This window comes from Rhagoletis pomonella, unplaced genomic scaffold (genome assembly GCF_013731165.1).
Source record: "Rhagoletis pomonella isolate Grant_MI unplaced genomic scaffold, Rhpom_1.0 Rhpom_scaffold_00013, whole genome shotgun sequence".
In the NCBI taxonomy this organism is placed as follows: domain Eukaryota; kingdom Metazoa; phylum Arthropoda; class Insecta; order Diptera; family Tephritidae; genus Rhagoletis; species Rhagoletis pomonella.
Window position 1 is genome coordinate 3,750,684 of NW_023458567.1, and position 17,931 is coordinate 3,768,614.

Here is a 17,931-nt window from a genome sequence, read left to right on the forward strand (position 1 = left end):
GAAAGAGTTGTCAGAAGGCGTGTCCTAAATTAGCTAGCAGATAGATCTTAGGCTTGGCAAAGCGATGAAAAAGAAGAAACGCTTAATAGGGCTGGGATTGCTTTCAATGCGCCTAAATGGATCATCAAAGAGCGGGTCACTGATCGCCGAAGGTTACTGCCAATTAAAGAGAGTTACCCGACTTAAATCGGCTGAAAAGGAGGTTCTCATGAAGTTTATGAGGGATACCTATCCATCCGATTCTGAAGTGGAAGAAGTTTCAAAGGAATTTCTTCAGAGCTTCAATGAATTAGTTTCTTTCTCTGAGTGAGAAGGCAGAAAACCGACTGGGAAAGTGGGATCGAAGATATTGAAGGGACCGAGAAATAGGGATCCAAGGACGAACTAAGCTGTAACGTTTGCTAAACTTCTTTTTCTATTTCTATTAAGACAATCAGATCAGTAATAGTGACGACTCGCGTTCAACCCTTAATTAGTTGTCTGATGAGTCGAACTCATTCAGAATAAAATCTTAAGAAGAATTGCTTGAGGTCTTTGACGCTGACCGTCCTCGCGGTATTCTCGAAGGTAGTCTGGGACGTCCTAAAACGAATCCTATGATGGAATAGTTGGGGTATTTTTAAGCGAATAGCTCGGCTGATATCTGCACTAATTCGCATCTACTCAAATATATTTAGGAGGATGATTATGTGGTTGATGAAAATAATATCGGTAATTGTCTCGACAATAATGACGCCCATGCCCATCGACATCATCTACGATGCCCTTGTCACTGTTGTTTATTGTTCTACAAGTTGTACACAAAACGCTGATATGTTCAAGTTTTTTCATGCTAAATTTACGAAGCAAATTTTTACATCATATTTCCCAAGCCTCAACCCCTACGTCGAAGCTACTATAGTCAAAGGTATCACATCTATATTTTGTTTCCGATTGAAGTCGGTTAAGGCGTGTCCCACAACGTTCGAATTACCCTATGAAGACGTCTTAGCCGACTCCACTCGGGAACAAAATTTATATGTGATATCCTCGAGTTCAATAGTATCGATTTTGGGTATTAGATGAAAAAAAAAATTAGTTTTTATTTTTTTAGTCTCTATAGAGGAATCTGCACTTTGCCCCCTGTGCGACACGCCTTAACCGTCTCCAATCATATATGTGATATCTGTGATCGTGGTATTACCGATTGAAGGGGTGAGACTGAAAAAGTCTTTCCTTTAATTTTTAAGGACCACCCTAATACACATACATGCAGAGGTGCTGGCATACATTCATGCATTTATTTATACATACATAAGTCTTTACATATGCTAATATTACTTACACTTACTTATCTCTCCATCCCAACTATCTATTCTCGTGGAGTGTTTATATGCCACGCGCCAATCGGAAACAATTGTTGCTGTCGCCTTTTATTACTGATAATTTAGTCAAAGCGACCACGCCAGAGAAAAAATAATAAACAAGAAAAAGCGCAAAACAAACAAAAAATAAAAGCTTTAGAAGAAAGAGCGCGAATGGGAAATCGTAACTCGTTGCGGAATTGAAATCAGAAGGGTAGAATCAGACAAGCAACAAGGAGGAAATCATTGTAACTAAATATGAGTTGAGTGAAAGTAAATCGCTGAGAGCTGCTGTAAAGTTATTAACGTGCCAAAGGAAGGAAGCTTGAAGTAGCAAAGTTGCCACTGATTTATGTAGATATACAAAGTATAACTAGTTAGATAGGTATTTGGACTGTTTAAAATTCAAACAAATCTCGGGTGAAACGCTATGCTAAAAATTTATACAAAGAAACGAAATGGAAGTCTTGTGATAACGACTAACTTTAAAAATGCTTAATAAAATCGTATTTTCGGTTAAATTCTAAAAAAATAAGATAGAAAATAAGAGAACAATTGAAGTGGAACGAAATGGAATTTTCGAAATATCTATGAAAGTTTTAAATGAACGAATAGTAACCAAGAATATAGAAAATACTATAAATAATTTAAACGGAACGAAATGGAATTTTCGAAACACGCTAAAATAAAATATCTCTCACACTGGGCTTCCGCTTAAGGAGCGTCTTGTAGATTTTATAAAATTCTTATTCTTACTTGCCATCAAGAACTTGTAAGTTTGGACAAAGAAACTTCAGAAATGAATGGCATCAAACATGCTTAAATCCAGCGACTCTTTCTATATTAGACCGGAGTAAAGCCGCATTAATTTTTTCTTAGAAAAGTCTTTAAGTTCAATAAAAGAGAGGCTTAAGCGCTTTAGAATTGTTTGCGTGGAACGAAATGAAATTTTCGAAACTGAGTAAAATAAGTGGGGATTGAAATATTAAGGTTAATTCGATTCCAAAAAAAATGGGGAAAAGTGGGCTTGAAGCACAATCGCCGCTCAAAAATTTAGAATTTTTTGTCAGCTTTTTTGTAATTCAAAGGTGAACATCTGCAATGAGTGTAATGAGATAATCGTTGAAGAATAATAGTTTTCGATGGAATGCTGAGAAATATTGGGCAAGGAATAAAATTAAATCTTCGAAACAGATTAGAAAATACTTTTCCTTCACAGCTGTTTATAAATAAATTAAATGGAATATTCTATGAAAAGTTACCGAATAAAAAGGGACGCTTAGAGATTTTCAAAATGGAACGAAATGGAATTTTCGAAACAGTGTGCCTTAATGTAATGAAAAAAAAAAGTAAATGCAAAGGTAAGATAAGATGAAATAACTAATTTTTAACGACAAAAAATTCACAAACAAGGTCTTAGTCGAAGTGTGGACCTCTGTGTATTTTAAGTTTCCTTGAGATTGAATGGACTGCTTTAAGTAATAGATATACAAACATATGTAATCAGAAATTAACTAAAACGCTAAGGAATGTAGAGAAAGGAATAAAAAGAAAATTGTGAAACAACGAGCAGAGAATACCTTAACTTAAAGCAGCTAAGCAAATATAAAAGCACAATTTAAACGTAAAATATAATTCATTTTGAGGAAAAGCCGTTAATATGCTAAAAATTTTAATTTTTCTTTTACCATTTTTTCTGTTTTTGTATTTAGTATAAATGAGGCACCAGATTGTAGTTTTTAAATACGTACATACATATTAAAAACTAAACTAAATGAGATATTCGATGGCAAGTCTGCGAACGAGCTATAGCGCTGTGTACTATTTGCAGCGGTATGCAATGGAATGAAACAGTGTAGAGAAAATATAGTAAAATAAGATATTCGATGACAGGTTAATGAAAAAGAGTCATATGCGTTGGTATAAACGGAACGAAACGTCGTGGAATTTTCGAAACAGTATAAGGAAACTGGAACTGGTCAAATATTAACTATATATAAAATTCCAAAACCTCCTTTATTTCACAGAAAAAACAATGCTTGCTGAAGAAGCTAGTGAAGTGTTAAAAATGTGTTTGTTTATTCTGTTTATAACTAAATTTTGTTAAAAACTTCGTGCAGACAAATAAATGTATATGAAATTAAAAATGATACACTTCTAAATGTTTTTGAGTTTTTTTTTTGAGTAAGCAGTCTCAAAATGTATGGTGCTACTCACATTCGTCTAATGTCCACGTGTGTCAAGTTAGCACTACACTTTTCGAATTTGGAAAAGTTAACTACGGCATTAATTGTAGTGTTTTTGTTGTAAATTTGTTGTGGAAAGAAAAAATTTGTAGCTCTCGTTTTTTAAGAAAAAATGGTATGTAGTGCTAACTTGACACCATACACCTAGTCGATAGAATTGAGATATCCAATATGTTACTAGGCCATTAATTGTAGCTTTTAACTTTAAAATTTGTTGTGGAAAGAAGAAATTTGTAGCTTTCGTTTTTCTGGAAAAAATTGAGTTGACCCTTTTTCGAACCAGCTCAACCAGCTTGGGCCACTACATCGGCATCGCCTTCCGAAGAGGAAAGTTTATTATATACGATGACCTAAACGACAGAGAGATAGCTACGAAGTCAACGCACAAAATATTGCTAAGTCTTTTAATTTATGTAATTATATAAATAAAAAAAATTTTATACCCATCGAAATCTATTATTTCCTACTTTTATTAAATATCACTTCAAGCGCTACGTAGTAACTTTCTCGATATCTCAATTCCATCGACAATGGAAGTTAGCGCTACATACCATTTTCTCTTAAAAAACGAGAGCTACAAATTTTTTCTTTCCACAACAAATTTACAACAAAAACACTACAATTAATGCCGTAGTTAACTTTTCCAAATTCGAAAAGTGTAGTGCTAACTTGACACACGTCTAATGTCCTCTAAACAGAGTTACTCATACGCCATGTACGCCACAGAGGACAGGAGCTCAATTTAACTGCGACTGGCATGCGAAAAAATTTATGACGCTGAACGTTCAACTGACCTGCACCAAGCAAATTGCGTGCTTCAAGCGTAAGTAGTTTATGTACATGCATACATAGTACTTTTCACAAACATATCTACAATCAGCAAAGGTGAAAAACTAGCTCGCCGATTGCGCTAACTCACTTTCTGCTGAGCTTTTTTTTTCAAGACCCCTTTGCCGCTTTCCCTGCTGCGCGTTGGTTTTTTAGTCCTGGACATTTTTTTATTTTTCGCATTTTTCTCTTACATTTTTATTTTCGCTCACATTTACTGTTATTCCCTTTTACAACTTTCCACTAAATGAGTTTGTCAATATTTGCGCTGCTTTCATATTTCTTTAAAAGCAAACTCTATTTGCCATAATTTTTAGTTTATTTTATTTGCAATTTTTCTTAATATTTCACACCATTCCCTGGCTTTTTGTTTTCCCTTTCGCGTGCGAGTTTGCCCCACGTGACCACGCTTGGCGATGTTGGTCACGTTTCTCGACCAACATATTTTACTCTCGCTGAAACACACACACACACACACATTCACACAAGCAGCACATTTCGCCAGCTAGTCCTTACGTTGATGACTGTGTCTTACATGTGTAAGCGGTCGTTCTGGTCTGGCATTTCGCACGCACAACTGTGCCGGATGTGTGAAAGGGAAAAGAATGAGGGCGAGTACCAACAATGGCAATGGCAACATATTTGCAATTTATGCCCGTTTTGGTGTGTTCGCTTGTCATAAAATCGCACTGCCACCAGTGCACACTCTCACGCACACACATACAGTGTACACTCATGTGCTTGGTGAAGTATAAAATCAAATATACTGCCAACAAATGTATACAAATAAACGCCACCATTTACGTCCAAAGAGATTTCGATCTTTGTATTCGTGTTTGTGCGCATAAAAACAGACACTTTTAAGAATATTTTTATGTTCTTGCGATTTTTAAAATGATTTCTCAACAGTTGTTAGAGACGTAAATTTTCGATGTATAAATTTTTTATTACGATTTTTATGTGATTGCGAAGCACGCAAATATATATGCATTCAATACATAGTACGTACATATTTTTGTAAATATAAAAGCATTTTTCGGCTTAGATTGTGAACTTCAAATTTAATTTTATTCGCAGCCACTACAATTACAGCAAGGGAAAACTGGTCTAACTAGCTAAAGGAAGCTTTTTATCTTAGTAAATCGGTGATGTATAAACGGTCAGAGAGTGAAAGCTCTGTCTGTCCATTGCTATAGCAATATATTTTCGTCTGATGAAAGCTCATACGCTGCATTCATGCAGTCTATTACAGTCGATGAAAGCTCTTTTAACGTAACTCTACTTTATTCACAGCTTAGAAAAGCTTAAGGAAAGCTTTGAATGGATCCGATCCTCTATTTTTTTGTAATGAAAAGCTTTGTAAATTCTTTAACTCTTAAAGGCCATTAGCTTTCACAAGATTTGTGGATTTTGAGAGCTTTTATAATATCACTCAAGCTTTCACTTGGGAATTGAGTAACCTTCTTTCCAATTTTTCTCAATAATTTTCATTTAAATTTCATTCGAACATTTTTCCAAATCTTTCATGCTACGACAAGAGCTTTCGCTTGCTTTATAACAAAGCTTATCCGCGAAGAAGCAATTTTCATTGCTTCTTTGTATTTCTACACATTTTCAGCTTTCAAACTATTTCATGCGCTTTCACTACTAATATTCTTAATTTATCTTTTTGTATAAATTTTGGAAAGCTTTCACAACTGCCGCAGGAGCTTTCGTTATATGTAGGTATTTTGGATGTATTTTTAGAGGCTGGGAACCTTTATACCTTCGCTTTCACTTGCTATAAGAAATGGGGCGACCTTCTTTTCTAATTTTTGGCACTCTTGGTTTCTTTATTCAAATTTGGTTTTGAGTTTTAATACTAAGTACTTCATGAGTTTTTACTTTTTTGGGCACTGTGTCGTTCTTGAATATCCTCATTCAAACTTACTCTAAGCTGACTGTATACTACAAGCTTTACTGTCTCTAGTTTGAGTCTAATAAAGGCTAAACCAATATATTTCAATGTGACTAATTTTAGAAGGTTGTACATTGGGGTGGTCAAAAACAAAGTAAAGTCTGAATTTTCATGCTATCACCCCCTTGGATTTTTCTATACCGAAAAATATACCACTTTTTTATTTCGAAATCAAAATATATTTAGAGGCCACTCGAAGCGCTTAAAGTTTTCCATGTATTTTATTTGGGGAAAAAACAATTGTTCTTCCAAATGGTATAGAAATCAATATTTTTCGATCGGAAAACTCTGTTTCTCGTCAGACGACTTCCAATTATAATAACCTATTGGTTATTTAACCTTTTTCTAACATTAATCTTTTTGTTATATCGCCCAAAAACCACAAAAAATGTAATGGCGAACCCATAAAAATACGTTGGTATTAAAAATATGAAAAAAACTAATGGATATTATCATAGGAAGTCAAGAATTCTATACAATTTCCACGAACATTCCTACCATATAAAATACATGGAAAACTTTGAGTGACTTTCGAATATCTCGAAATGGGTTATAAAGAAATGTAAATGTTTTTACATTAAATTTAATTTTTTCCCTTTAAAAATATGCTAAAACAATATAATTTTATTAACTTTTGGTATTTTTACTGCGGTGGACCTTCTTGCGAAAATACCCATTTAAAAAAAATGGGTTGAGCAGTCAAAACAAGCGCTGAAGTGAAGTACTTAATATAGTTCAAAGTTCCGTCTTTTCATTTAAGTTTTTGCCGATCGTGTCTCCTTTCGGCACCTTTTTTTCTGCAGCTTCTTCCTCCATTGCCACTTCCTGCGCTACCTCTTCCTTCGCCGTATATATTTCTTTCGCCGCCCTTGGTTTGAGCTTTTTATCTCCAACTTCTTCTTTCTCGTTCATATCCCTTTCAACTACACCTTCTCCTGCGTCTTCTTGCTGTGCTATAACCTCTTTCTCTGCCATCGCCCGCACCTGCGTACAAATCAGTAATAGTAACATCTGCCATCTTTCATTCCAACCCCCACTTAACTCACTTTCACCTTCACGCGCTGTAGCAGTCCCAATTTGCGCAACACTGCCTGTGTGCGCCTCACCAGCGGTTCCCGATAACGCCATATCGCCGCATCGATGACGGGATTCTCCAATGTCTCCGGTATATCCGGCTCTCGATAGTGTTGCATTTGACCCGCCGTCACATTCACTGTCTGCATGCCGCAACCGCCCGTCCAATGCATTGAGTAGTGATTGTGTAGGCCCGTCACAGAATTGGCATCGTGAAAGCACTTCGTAGCCATAAACGGCTCCAGGTGCTCAGCGACGCGTGCGACATGCTGCATCATATACATGTATGTTGGCACTTCATCGCTGTAGGGCTTGCGCTTCGGATAGGCCGGAAAATAGACATTGCGGAAGCAGAGTGACGTCAGACCTTCACAATCGTCGTAGCGTATATGTGCCTTAGCATAGCGCACCAAGTCAGCCCAGCTGCGATGTTCGCCCAATGGCATTATAACCTCATCGATGTCCAACACCACAATGTACTCATGCTTGTACATATTTCGGTAGAGGCAATCGTTCAGTGGTATTATTTCGTTGGTGCGATGATTTGTTAAGCTCATTTTTATCGCCGCGTACGTGAAGTGTGGCAATGCCGGCTCACCGCGCACCAAAGATATACCCGGCGCCGAGACAAAACCTTCGCGCTCGTAGTATCGCAAAACCTTTGTGGCGTTCGGATGTAAGCCGAAAGTGGGCAGCCTCACATGATCGGCGCCCAGTATACGCAAAAGCTCGAGCCATTCGACCAGCCGCACCGAGTTATCTCTGTAGGGGTTATACAGTGCCGTCGAGCAAACAGCAAAGCCTCGTTGCGTGCGATTCCCTTCCGGCGGTGGATCGTAGATCACGCGCAGATTGTTAGTGGCGCGGGCACACTCCGACGACACTAAGGAAACGGTATGCGGCACCAAATCCCGCATCTCCTGCGGCATTGCGCATTCAACGAATATTGGATTGTTGTACTCAGGACCTTGACCCCAGTTCGCGTACCAATTATCGCGATACTCACGCACTGGCACAATTACCGGTGCACTCTGCTCCGTAAACCACAGCTGACAGTAGCTGGGCGGATAATCGGCAGACTTCAAGTTGAAGGCGTTCACCATAGCGAGTATGCGTACCAGCACCACACTTTCCCAGCTCTGCACGCGCGGTCGATTGTCATAGTAGGCGCCGTATAGGTAGAAAGTCAGATTGTGGCTGCGATGCACTTGCCAGTAGTTGTTATGAAATTGAAGTTGCAAGATCTCTGGGTATGGCGCACAGCTTTCATTGAAGCGTAACTCGCCATGCCAGCGCTCTTCATAGAAGTCGATTGGTAGCGAAGGTAGCTCCTGTGCGATGAACGCACGCCGCTGCTCGTCGGTGGGTGCTACCAACACAGATCGCAATTTAGTGGTGCTTTTGGACAAAATATGCGTTCAATACTTACGCGGTCTTCGATCCACTACTAGCTCCTCCGCCTCTTCGCCCTTTGCATTATAACCATTTTCTGCTTTATCGGTTCTTAAAACGTCTATCTGCGTGGAAGCTAAGCAGGTCAGTATCACCCAAGTGTCTAATAGCAGAAGCAGAAGCCAGAGATGTAGACGTGTAGACAACATGCTCGTTTAAGTGCTTCTAGCTCTTCATGGGTAGAGCAGAAATATTTTATGAACACACAGTTACCACACACAAGGCGAGAATCATAGATAAGGTCCAAATTGTTACTGCAGAATCCCATTTAGTTAATTGACAAAATTAGATATTTTGCTTCGAAAGTTTGCAGAGTTTATGTTTTAAAATCGAATTCTACGAGAGTAGCGGCACAACATCCAAAGTAGTAAATGGAAAAATGGCAACGTTGATGTGGTTTCGGGGGGTATATCTTTCCCCTTCTTTCCCCTCATAGCATTTTTTTTTGTGCAAACTCCGGTACTTGGAGCAAATCTCTGAGACGTAAGTAATTGACTTATCGTTCAACGATAGGACAGTGCAATGCAGGAAGCTAGGGTTTTTTGAACTACGAAAAAGTGTCGCCTCATTGATAATTGTATTATACTTTCATTGCTTCTCTATTCATCATTCAAAAGTTTTACATTGAATCTCACATGCTTGGTGACCAACCGGCTTTTTTCCTCAGTTTGTGGTTGCGTATGCTGACGGGAATTCGACAGGGGTTTGACGAGTTGTCAAAAATTTCGTCTCATCCAATTGATGTAAGCAGAAAGTACTAGTTTTTCTTGTGTAAAGTTAGTTAGCGCAGACTTTTTTGTCCTAGTGCAGTCAACGAGTGGATCAGTCAGTTCGATGGCGCTGCTGGGAGCGAAAAATGATCGAATCTTGCCAGAGATATACGCCCACAGGCCGCTGAGTTTCTTTGAGCTCAGCTTTCTTAAATTCAAGCAGATGGTCAGTGCCCCTAAAGTCACTGAGTCTACGGAAGGATAAAAGTCGACTTGTTCGGGGGCCAAAAATTCCTAGTAGTCTCATCTCTGCAGACTGCTGCTTGTCTTTACTATTGAAATGCAACTGTTGTCAAATCGTCTAAGTGCCTCAAGATAAGTGGTGTTTCACCCAGTGTAATTAATTTTTTAGTTCCGAAATTTACTTTCAATCCACGGGTGGTCGCACTGAAACTCTGGATTTCAGCGGTACCGACGGCATTCACCGTCTACATCACCGACTTTACGCTCATACTGTCAGCTTTTTTATCGTCCCTCTCTCTCCCATTCGGCCGCCAGGCCGCTTGCAAATCCATGTGAATCTGCACTCGTCCTACATTGGCTGAGCATAACCCCAGACGCAGACCAAAGCCACCTCATAAAGTGCCTGTTAGACCAGTGCTCTCTTTTATCTTTAAAAGTTCAATCCCGCGGGCGAGCCTAATTTATTTTACCTCGTTCCTTCGTTCATATCATGATCACTAGAGGGTTTTTTGATCGAATTAGGGTATTAATGTGAGACCATTTTTTGGTTTTAGATAGCTTAAATCATCCTTTAATCAAGATCAATGCCCTTCCCTTGTAAGTATGGTGTGACACGATCGATTTGGCGGTACCAGTTTCGCTTCGCAATCGGTAACTATAATTCTGGATTATGTTGATTTCTATTTCGCCTCATTCTTTTGCAACGCGATCACTAAAGTACTCGTATCCGACCATTCCGAAGATCAATACTAAATCCAGCCAACTTCTGATTACTTATCATTAAAAATCATAGTAAACTGAAGATCGGTGCTCTACTTGCCTAGTGTTCAGGCTACGATCGCTAAGATCAATTTGGTTTGTATTTAGATTAATACTCTTGCCAAGTCACATTTTGTTTTTGGCTCAAGAATAATTCATTTGGCGAAAGGGCGATTCTGATTCTCATTTTCTTCATGGTTCCTCATATAGTACTCATATAACTACTGTTGAGGATCGATGATCTGTTTCATTCTTCATTTGCATGATCACAAATTGTTCTTGATGGCCTCGTTGGTACTCGATCTCTCAGAGGTAAGATATTTTTTTTGTGATCTGTACTTTTTTTATCGCAAATATTTCGCTACTTTACTAATTGTCTATTTTCTGAGAGCACTTTCAGAATGCAATTTTATCAATTCGTGAAATAGATTCCAAAAGGCAGAAAACAAAAGAATTCTTATCGAACGCTTGACGCTTGTAATATGTGCAACACAACAAAATTTACAAAGAAACAGGCTGTAAACAAATGTAGGTACACAAAGTAATGTACTTATTGTATATACATATGTACATATGTCTATCTGCACTGTGTACTTTGCCCTAAGAAGCTAAAATGCGTCAGGCGTTTGTGACTTTTTACTATACATACATTTGTATACAGCAGATATGTATATCTGTACATACATATGTACATTAGACCGACCCGAAAAAAAATTTCACCGTACACCCCTGAATATGAAGAATTTTTACAATGGAATTAGGGAAAAAAAAATTGTTTGCAAACCTAGGAGTCGTCTTTTTACATTTTTCGTCACGTTTTTGGCATTTACTGTCGGATCTTAAAATATAATATATAGATATTTTTGTCTCGATGAGACGATTTCTTTGTTTTTAAGTTCATTGATTTTAAGTAGCCTATTCTAATACTTATCTCAGTTCTTATCACCCTAACGTACCCCCCTAAAGTCGCCAAATATTAGGCTTTTGCTAAGGAAGTATTTTTGTTATTCCAATAGAACTATTTTAAACAAATTTATTTAATTTTGTTTTTAGGTTATGTTGCAGAATTTTAGATGAACTGGTGGGTAAGTACTAGAACGGGGTGTTTGAGGTCAATGAAGTTTAGAACAAAAAAGTTTCCTCAAATCGATATATCAAACTTTCAGATCCGACTATAAATACCGAGGATATGACGACAAATGTAAAATGGCGACCTCTACATTCGGCCAAAAAAAAAAGTCGAAATTGCCTTCGAATTGGAATACTCTTTAGCAAAAGTTTAATGCTTGTAGGCTAGCATAAATTTACTGATATTAGGGCGGTACGTTAGGTTGGTGGATAAATACTATAACAAATAGCACACACTTTGAGATTCGACTTTAAATGTAAAACAATGACGCCTAGGTTCGGACGAAAGAAATAACATTTTTTTGGAATTAGCCATGCAAAAATACTTTTCACTCAGGGGTGTACGTCAAACTTTTTTCCCTCTTAAATTGGTACAGTCTAATGTACATTAGACTGCATCACTCCCCATACAAAAAAAAAACGTAACTGTCTTTCCATTGGAATTATATGATCTATTATATTTTAAGACTTTCACCAAAATATTTCGGAAATACATTAAGCTGGACCGATTTAAAACACCTCCAAAAATGGAGTTTTTGAAGAATAGTTTTTTTAAATATTTTTTGAAAAAATCAACGACATAACATTATAAGTTTAAAAAAATTTCATAAAATTATTTAAAAAAATTTTCAACGGAATCATAATAATGAAATTTTTGATGTTGTTTTTGAACTTTTTTCAAATGTTAGTTTAAGAAAAACTTGAATAACTCAGCCAAATTTCACCCATTTAAGCTTAAGGGGTATCATGGGAAAGGTATTTTTCCTCATGATCGTCATTCCAAATTGAATTAAGATGTGTTGATATTTGAAAAAAATGTACGTGTATGAGTTTCTTTGCCAAGAAATAAAAAGTGTGAGATAATACCTTAACAATGACACGCCATAAGTTTAAATCGGTTTAGTTTTGGCCCAGTTATTCAAGTTTTTCTTAAACCAATCATTGAAAAAAGTTAAAACAACGCATCAAAAATCGCATTATTATGATTCCGTTGAACAAAATTTTTTTATATCTTTATGCAAATTTTTTAAGCTTAAACGGTTTTGTCATCTGAGAGAACTTTTTCAAAAAATCCTTTGCTTCAAATATAATAAATTTTGTAAATCCGGCGGAAAAACCGCAACCTTTTTTTAGTGATGGAATCTAATGTATATACACACATTCCCATTAATTTGTTGCTGTTTTTTTTATCTTATCGATGATCGATGTCAATACGAAATACAGCAAACACGATAACTGACAAATAAAGCCAGTAAAGGAGCGTGCAAAAATTATAAAAAATAAAGTTTGCTTCTATTTGAAGACCGAAAGCGAAAGTCCCCGCAAAAGCAGGGTTTCACACGCACCAAAACTGACAAGTAGCAAGAAAAGAGGATAAGAAAGAGACCGATATCAAAATATTTCTTCGAAAGATGTATGAGTAGTGCGGATTAATAGTCGAAACCCCCCACTCAAAAGTGTGTCCAATTCACAGCAAGTAAACCCCATTAACCGCGCTTAGGAAAACAAAAATTCGAAAAAAAAAAAATCGAAAAAATAATCAACTTTACAAACCCAAACAAAAACTTCACTCAGAAAGTGTCTTATGTTTGCACAGCGCCTCCAGGCACATACGACATTCTAATACTGCAAATTGATCTTTGAGCTTATGACTATGAGCGTACACACAAGCATTTGCTATGTGCACAGTACTACTTATGTTGTAGCGCAAGTTATCGACGTTTAGCGATAAGATTAGTATTTTATGTGTTTACTACCTCACAGCCAAGAATATCGGCGGCGGTCACCGTGAACTGCCTTGAACGCCAGCTGTGGGCCAAAAACAATTGGCTACAGTGAGCGCAAGCAGGCAGTTCAGTCGCAGACACCAGTAGCGTCAGTTCACAGCGCAGGAAAAACGTTTGACAAGAAAATGCAGAAACTACAGCTTTGTTTCTTAGCCACACTAGCCGCTTTGGCCATCTTGTTGCTAGGCCAGTTCCAAGCAACGACAGCAGCGGCGGCCGAAAGTCAATTTGATGCGCTCAAGAGTCAATTTCTGCCAGCTGAGTATAAAAATCGCAACTTTACAGTGGGTAAGTTGAAAGCAAGTAGCAAAATAGCTGTTCAAAATAATAGTATGCTATAAAAAAATGTCTACCAAATCTCCAGATGAGCTGAAGAAAGTGTTGCGCGAGAAGTGTAAGAAAGCCGCAGGTGGTGAGGAGAATTCCACTCTTTATCAGGATATCGAGAAGGGCATCACGGTGCTGACCACCTGCGTGGCTGGACTAGCCAATGTGACAGCGCTGCAAGAGGAAATTGCCTCTGCACGTCCTATTGGCGAGCTAGACACCGTCTTCAATAAGTACTGCGATAAGACACCGCAAGCCATGCAATGCCTGCGCGACTTCAATGCCAAAGTCCAACCCTGCCTCAGCGCGAAGGAGAAGCAGCAAAATGTTGTGCTGATGCGCATCGCCACTGGCCTCATTGACTTTATGTGTTCGCATGGCGGCGATCACATAGCGCTCTTCGTTGCGGAAGAGGGTCCCGAGTGCTTGGAGGCGAATCGTGAGGCGATCAATGCGTGCTTGAATAGCTCATTTCACGAAAGGCTGCCGAAAGATATTAAGGTGCCCGATCTGTTCGATTTGCCCGAATTGGTGCTGGAGCCGGGGCACTGCGTCGATTTGGAGCGCTTCCAAAGCTGCACCATACACCATTTGGAGCAGTGTCGCGAGATTACGCCAGCTAATGTGGCCGAGTCGGTATTTAAATTTATTAAAAATGAAACGAGTTGCAATCAATTTTTGCAAATGAAGGAGAGTGAGCGCCCAGTGTTGCTGAAGGCGACTGCGAGAAATGGTGGAGTAGCTAACAAGGCAGGCAGTGCATTGGGAGTGCTGCTAGGCAGCGCGCTGACATTGATGGTGAGCCGAATGTTAAAACTGTGAGGCAGTGGTGAGCCGGGAGAGATGTATTATTGAGGTAAAACAATATCGCTCTTAGCGATAAAAGCAGTGAGAAAAAATATATCTGTAGATAACGTTTCGTTCAGCTGATAAGCTTAAAAATTCTATTTAGGCATTTTCAGCATAAAAATGAGAAATAATCGATTCAAGAAATTATAAATTAATGAAATGTTATCGAAAAAGTGTGTTGAAAGGAAAACGAATATGCATAGGTATATCGAAATTTTTTCGATATGTTATAGACGTAAATTTTTTTGGAAAAAGCAAAAAAAAAGTGAGAAGTCGGTAAAATAAATAAGAGCCTCTTAACATGTTATTCGAAAGTCATCAAAATGAAAGTGCGTTTATCGATTTGTTATCGAGATAGATGTTTACCAAGCATTTGTTGATTTTAAGCCTTTTTAGCCTTTTCGTTATTAGCACTAACAATAATCGAATTATTTTTTTTTTAGCGAACAGTTCTTTGTTAATCGTAAAATACAAAATGTTATTCTTCAATATTGTAACAATTAGTTATCGATTTCTTTCTTGTTATTTTAAATTTTGCGATTTATTCAATCGCAGTAGAATGATTTTAGCGAAAAAGAGAGCTTTATGAAAAGGTTGATCGAGCTTAGATAATTTAAACGAGTAAAAAACAAAAAATATAGTATTTTCTAAATTTTTTGTAATTTAAATTTCCAAAAAATTTAAATGAAATGATCGATTCATATCGATTGTAGCTTATTAAATGATATTTATCGGTTGATCGATTTATTTTGTATTGAAAACATTAAAAGACTCTCGTGTCATTAACTGTAAAACTGTAACAATCAATATTTCGATAAATTTTTCCTTAGAAAAAAATATAATAAATATTAATTTGAACCAATGACTGCACAAATTTTCCGATAACACATAAATATCGATAACTAGATATGAAGTCGATTGATTACACAGTAGCAATTCTATGTTGCCTACGTTATTTATTTTAAGATTTCTTTAGTTTGATAACTTTCTTGGAGAATTTCAGCGATATTTTTTTTACTAATTTATCGATAAAAAATAAAAAATGTATCTGTGCTTATATGTATATAGCTTAAGCGACTATATTAAATATGTCGAAATAAAAATTTTTTCTCGAAAAATTTAGTTTTTATTGGAAAAACAAGGCTTGCGAGCATTTAAAGAGGTATTTTATAAAAAAAAACTTTAGGAATGGTCAGGAAATTCAAAAAGTGGGCACAGCGTTGAGCCTCTAAAAAACTGGTTTGTCCCCAGGGATGAGGGAAATTCGTCTCAAACTAGATCAGAATCATACACAACAACAAGGGCCAGGAACAACCAAAAATAAAATTTAGATTTATTTTTTAACTCTTCCTCCTAAACGAGAAAGATGTTTACACACTTTTCATTGATTTCTTTATCCTCCTCCTAATAGTACTAGGAAAGAACCTATGCGTGGTAGGATCGACAAATCTGGCCCAGCCCCGACAAGAAAAGATCCGACGCTCTCTACTAAGGCTGGTGACCGGTATTATTATGGGCCACTGCTTAATGCGAAAGCATCTTAGCGGAATGGACGAAATCGGGAGTGTGGAACACTACCTCTGACACTGCCCTGCCCTTGTGTGGGCGAGAAGACGGTCATTTCACCACCACCTTTTTGTCTGTCTGGTCGACCTAAGTGCAGCAGGCATTCACGAATTCTCGCGCTTTCTGAACCCAACCAACTGGTTCTACTTCTAGGTGAACGGACGAGTTCGAATTCAGGCTCTCAATTGGTATCACAACGGACCCACTGGGTATAAGCGTGTCTTGCAGTCCTTAAAAGCTGCTGTTGAATTGTTGATATTTATATACAAAATATTTTAGACTTTGGAAAACTCCTCTTTTACGAATTCAAAGGTGGTCCCTAACTTCTTTTATTTGGTTACTTTCGTTGTTACCTATACTAAAACCTCTTTGCATCTCCTCTTCTCTTCATTTCACCGCACCGCCTTCCTTCCACCTAAAGCTCCTCTCTATCTCCTACTATTATTTGCCTAAAAGTATGTACCACACAACCAAAAGCAACAAACAACTTTTCGCCATACAATCACGAAACGCTTGTTCTTGTCGAAGTACTCTTTGGCTGTTACTAGTCGTACTGTCGTTGTTATTCTTGCTTTAGAAAGTTAACAGCCGCAAAACTTCGGCTGTCAAAAGTTCTTTAATTGCCCTTAAAATGCAACAATGCGTCGCTTCATTGCTTAATTAAAAATTTTACAGCCACAGTCGGACACGTAACGCACGCGCCGCCAGCCTCTCAGTTACGAGCTGCATCACATTTCCAGGAAGGCGTTACTCTCTCTTCCTCTCTGTCTCGCTGTCTCTCTTGCTCATTCTTCATTACATTGCCGCTGCAGAACTTTGTACGATGCCTATCGTTGCATACACGTAGGAGTTTGAAGCGCATTGCATGACTGCGCCTTAAATGCTACTCGTCCGCTTCTGCTCTGCTCTAAGTACTTATCTGGCTTTTGTCGCCTGTTTAACGAACCGTCAAACCCCGAAAAGCAATCATGGTTCGGAAGTTGGCAGACAGTAAATTCAAAGTTTATATGAAAAAAGCTTAGTAAAAGTAAATGCTTTGCTGATATGTGAAGTTGTTGAGTGCCATCTTTTTTTAGTTAAACAGTAATTAAAAAAATAAATAAATATAAATTTAAAACGGGGACTAAGTAATTTTCATTCTTCTTTTAATCTCCTCCTCGCCCTCTCTCGCCATCCGCTCACTCTTTGGTACAACTTTCACTACCGTTACTCAATTATGCCTATAATTTGAAAGCAATTAATTGTTGCCGCCATTTGCAAAGCAGCCACAAAACCGGAAATGTAATTAAGCTCTCGTACAAAGCGGAAATTGTCGTATAATCTGCAGCGTACGCGATATTTTAGGCCAGACACAACAACAATTACGCAAGTAATATTCAAACAGCAGCAGCAGCGTAAAGTCTGCGAAAACAGTGTTAAAAACTTAAATTCGCCAGTGATGGCCAACCGGAATTTCGGGATTCATATTTTTTATAACTGAGAGTTTTATTGTAAAGCGGTTTCCCATTGATTTTTTTATTGAATTGAAAAAGAACATTGCCACGGCCAACCCTCTAGTAAATTGGAAGGCGGAATAAAGATTTTGGTGGTGCAGGCTTTTCGGGAATTTGAAACCATTTATTTATTTATTTATTTATTTATTTATTTATTTATTTATTTATT

General features: G+C 37.6%; 2 protein-coding genes across 2 annotated transcripts; one reads left to right on the forward strand and one right to left on the reverse strand.

Moving 5' to 3' along the window:
- Positions 1-7,109: 7,109 nt before the first annotated feature.
- Positions 7,110-9,049, reverse strand: LOC118748297. The gene is made up of 3 exons (XM_036482672.1): positions 8,878-9,049; positions 7,421-8,817; positions 7,110-7,358 (listed from the first exon to the last, which is right to left on the reverse strand). The coding sequence occupies exons 1-3, from the start codon at positions 9,047-9,049 to the stop codon at positions 7,110-7,112; spliced, it is 1,818 nt and encodes a 605-aa protein (XP_036338565.1).
- Positions 9,050-13,571: 4,522 nt separating this feature from the next.
- LOC118748212 (27 kDa hemolymph protein-like) lies at positions 13,572-15,623 on the forward strand. The gene is made up of 2 exons (XM_036482589.1): positions 13,572-13,815; positions 13,892-15,623. The coding sequence occupies exons 1-2, from the start codon at positions 13,653-13,655 to the stop codon at positions 14,674-14,676; spliced, it is 948 nt and encodes a 315-aa protein (XP_036338482.1). The 5' UTR covers positions 13,572-13,652; the 3' UTR covers positions 14,677-15,623.
- Positions 15,624-17,931: the final 2,308 nt, after the last annotated feature.

Bases quoted from the DNA above. Each gene is read 5' to 3' on its own strand.
- LOC118748297 (XM_036482672.1), bottom strand. From the start codon at position 9,049: ATGTTGTCTACACGTCTACATCTCTGGCTTCTGCTTCTGCTATTAGAC. The intron at 8,818-8,877 runs GTAAGTATTGAA...CTGTGTTGGTAG, and splicing joins AGTAGTGGATCGAAGACCGC to CACCCACCGACGAGCAGCGG. The intron at 7,359-7,420 runs GTGAGTTAAGTG...ATTTGTACGCAG, and splicing joins TACAGCGCGTGAAGGTGAAA to GTGCGGGCGATGGCAGAGAA.
- LOC118748212 (XM_036482589.1), top strand. From the start codon at position 13,653: ATGCAGAAACTACAGCTTTGTTTCTTAGCCACACTAGCCGCTTTGGCC. The intron at 13,816-13,891 runs GTAAGTTGAAAG...CCAAATCTCCAG, and splicing joins AAATCGCAACTTTACAGTGG to ATGAGCTGAAGAAAGTGTTG.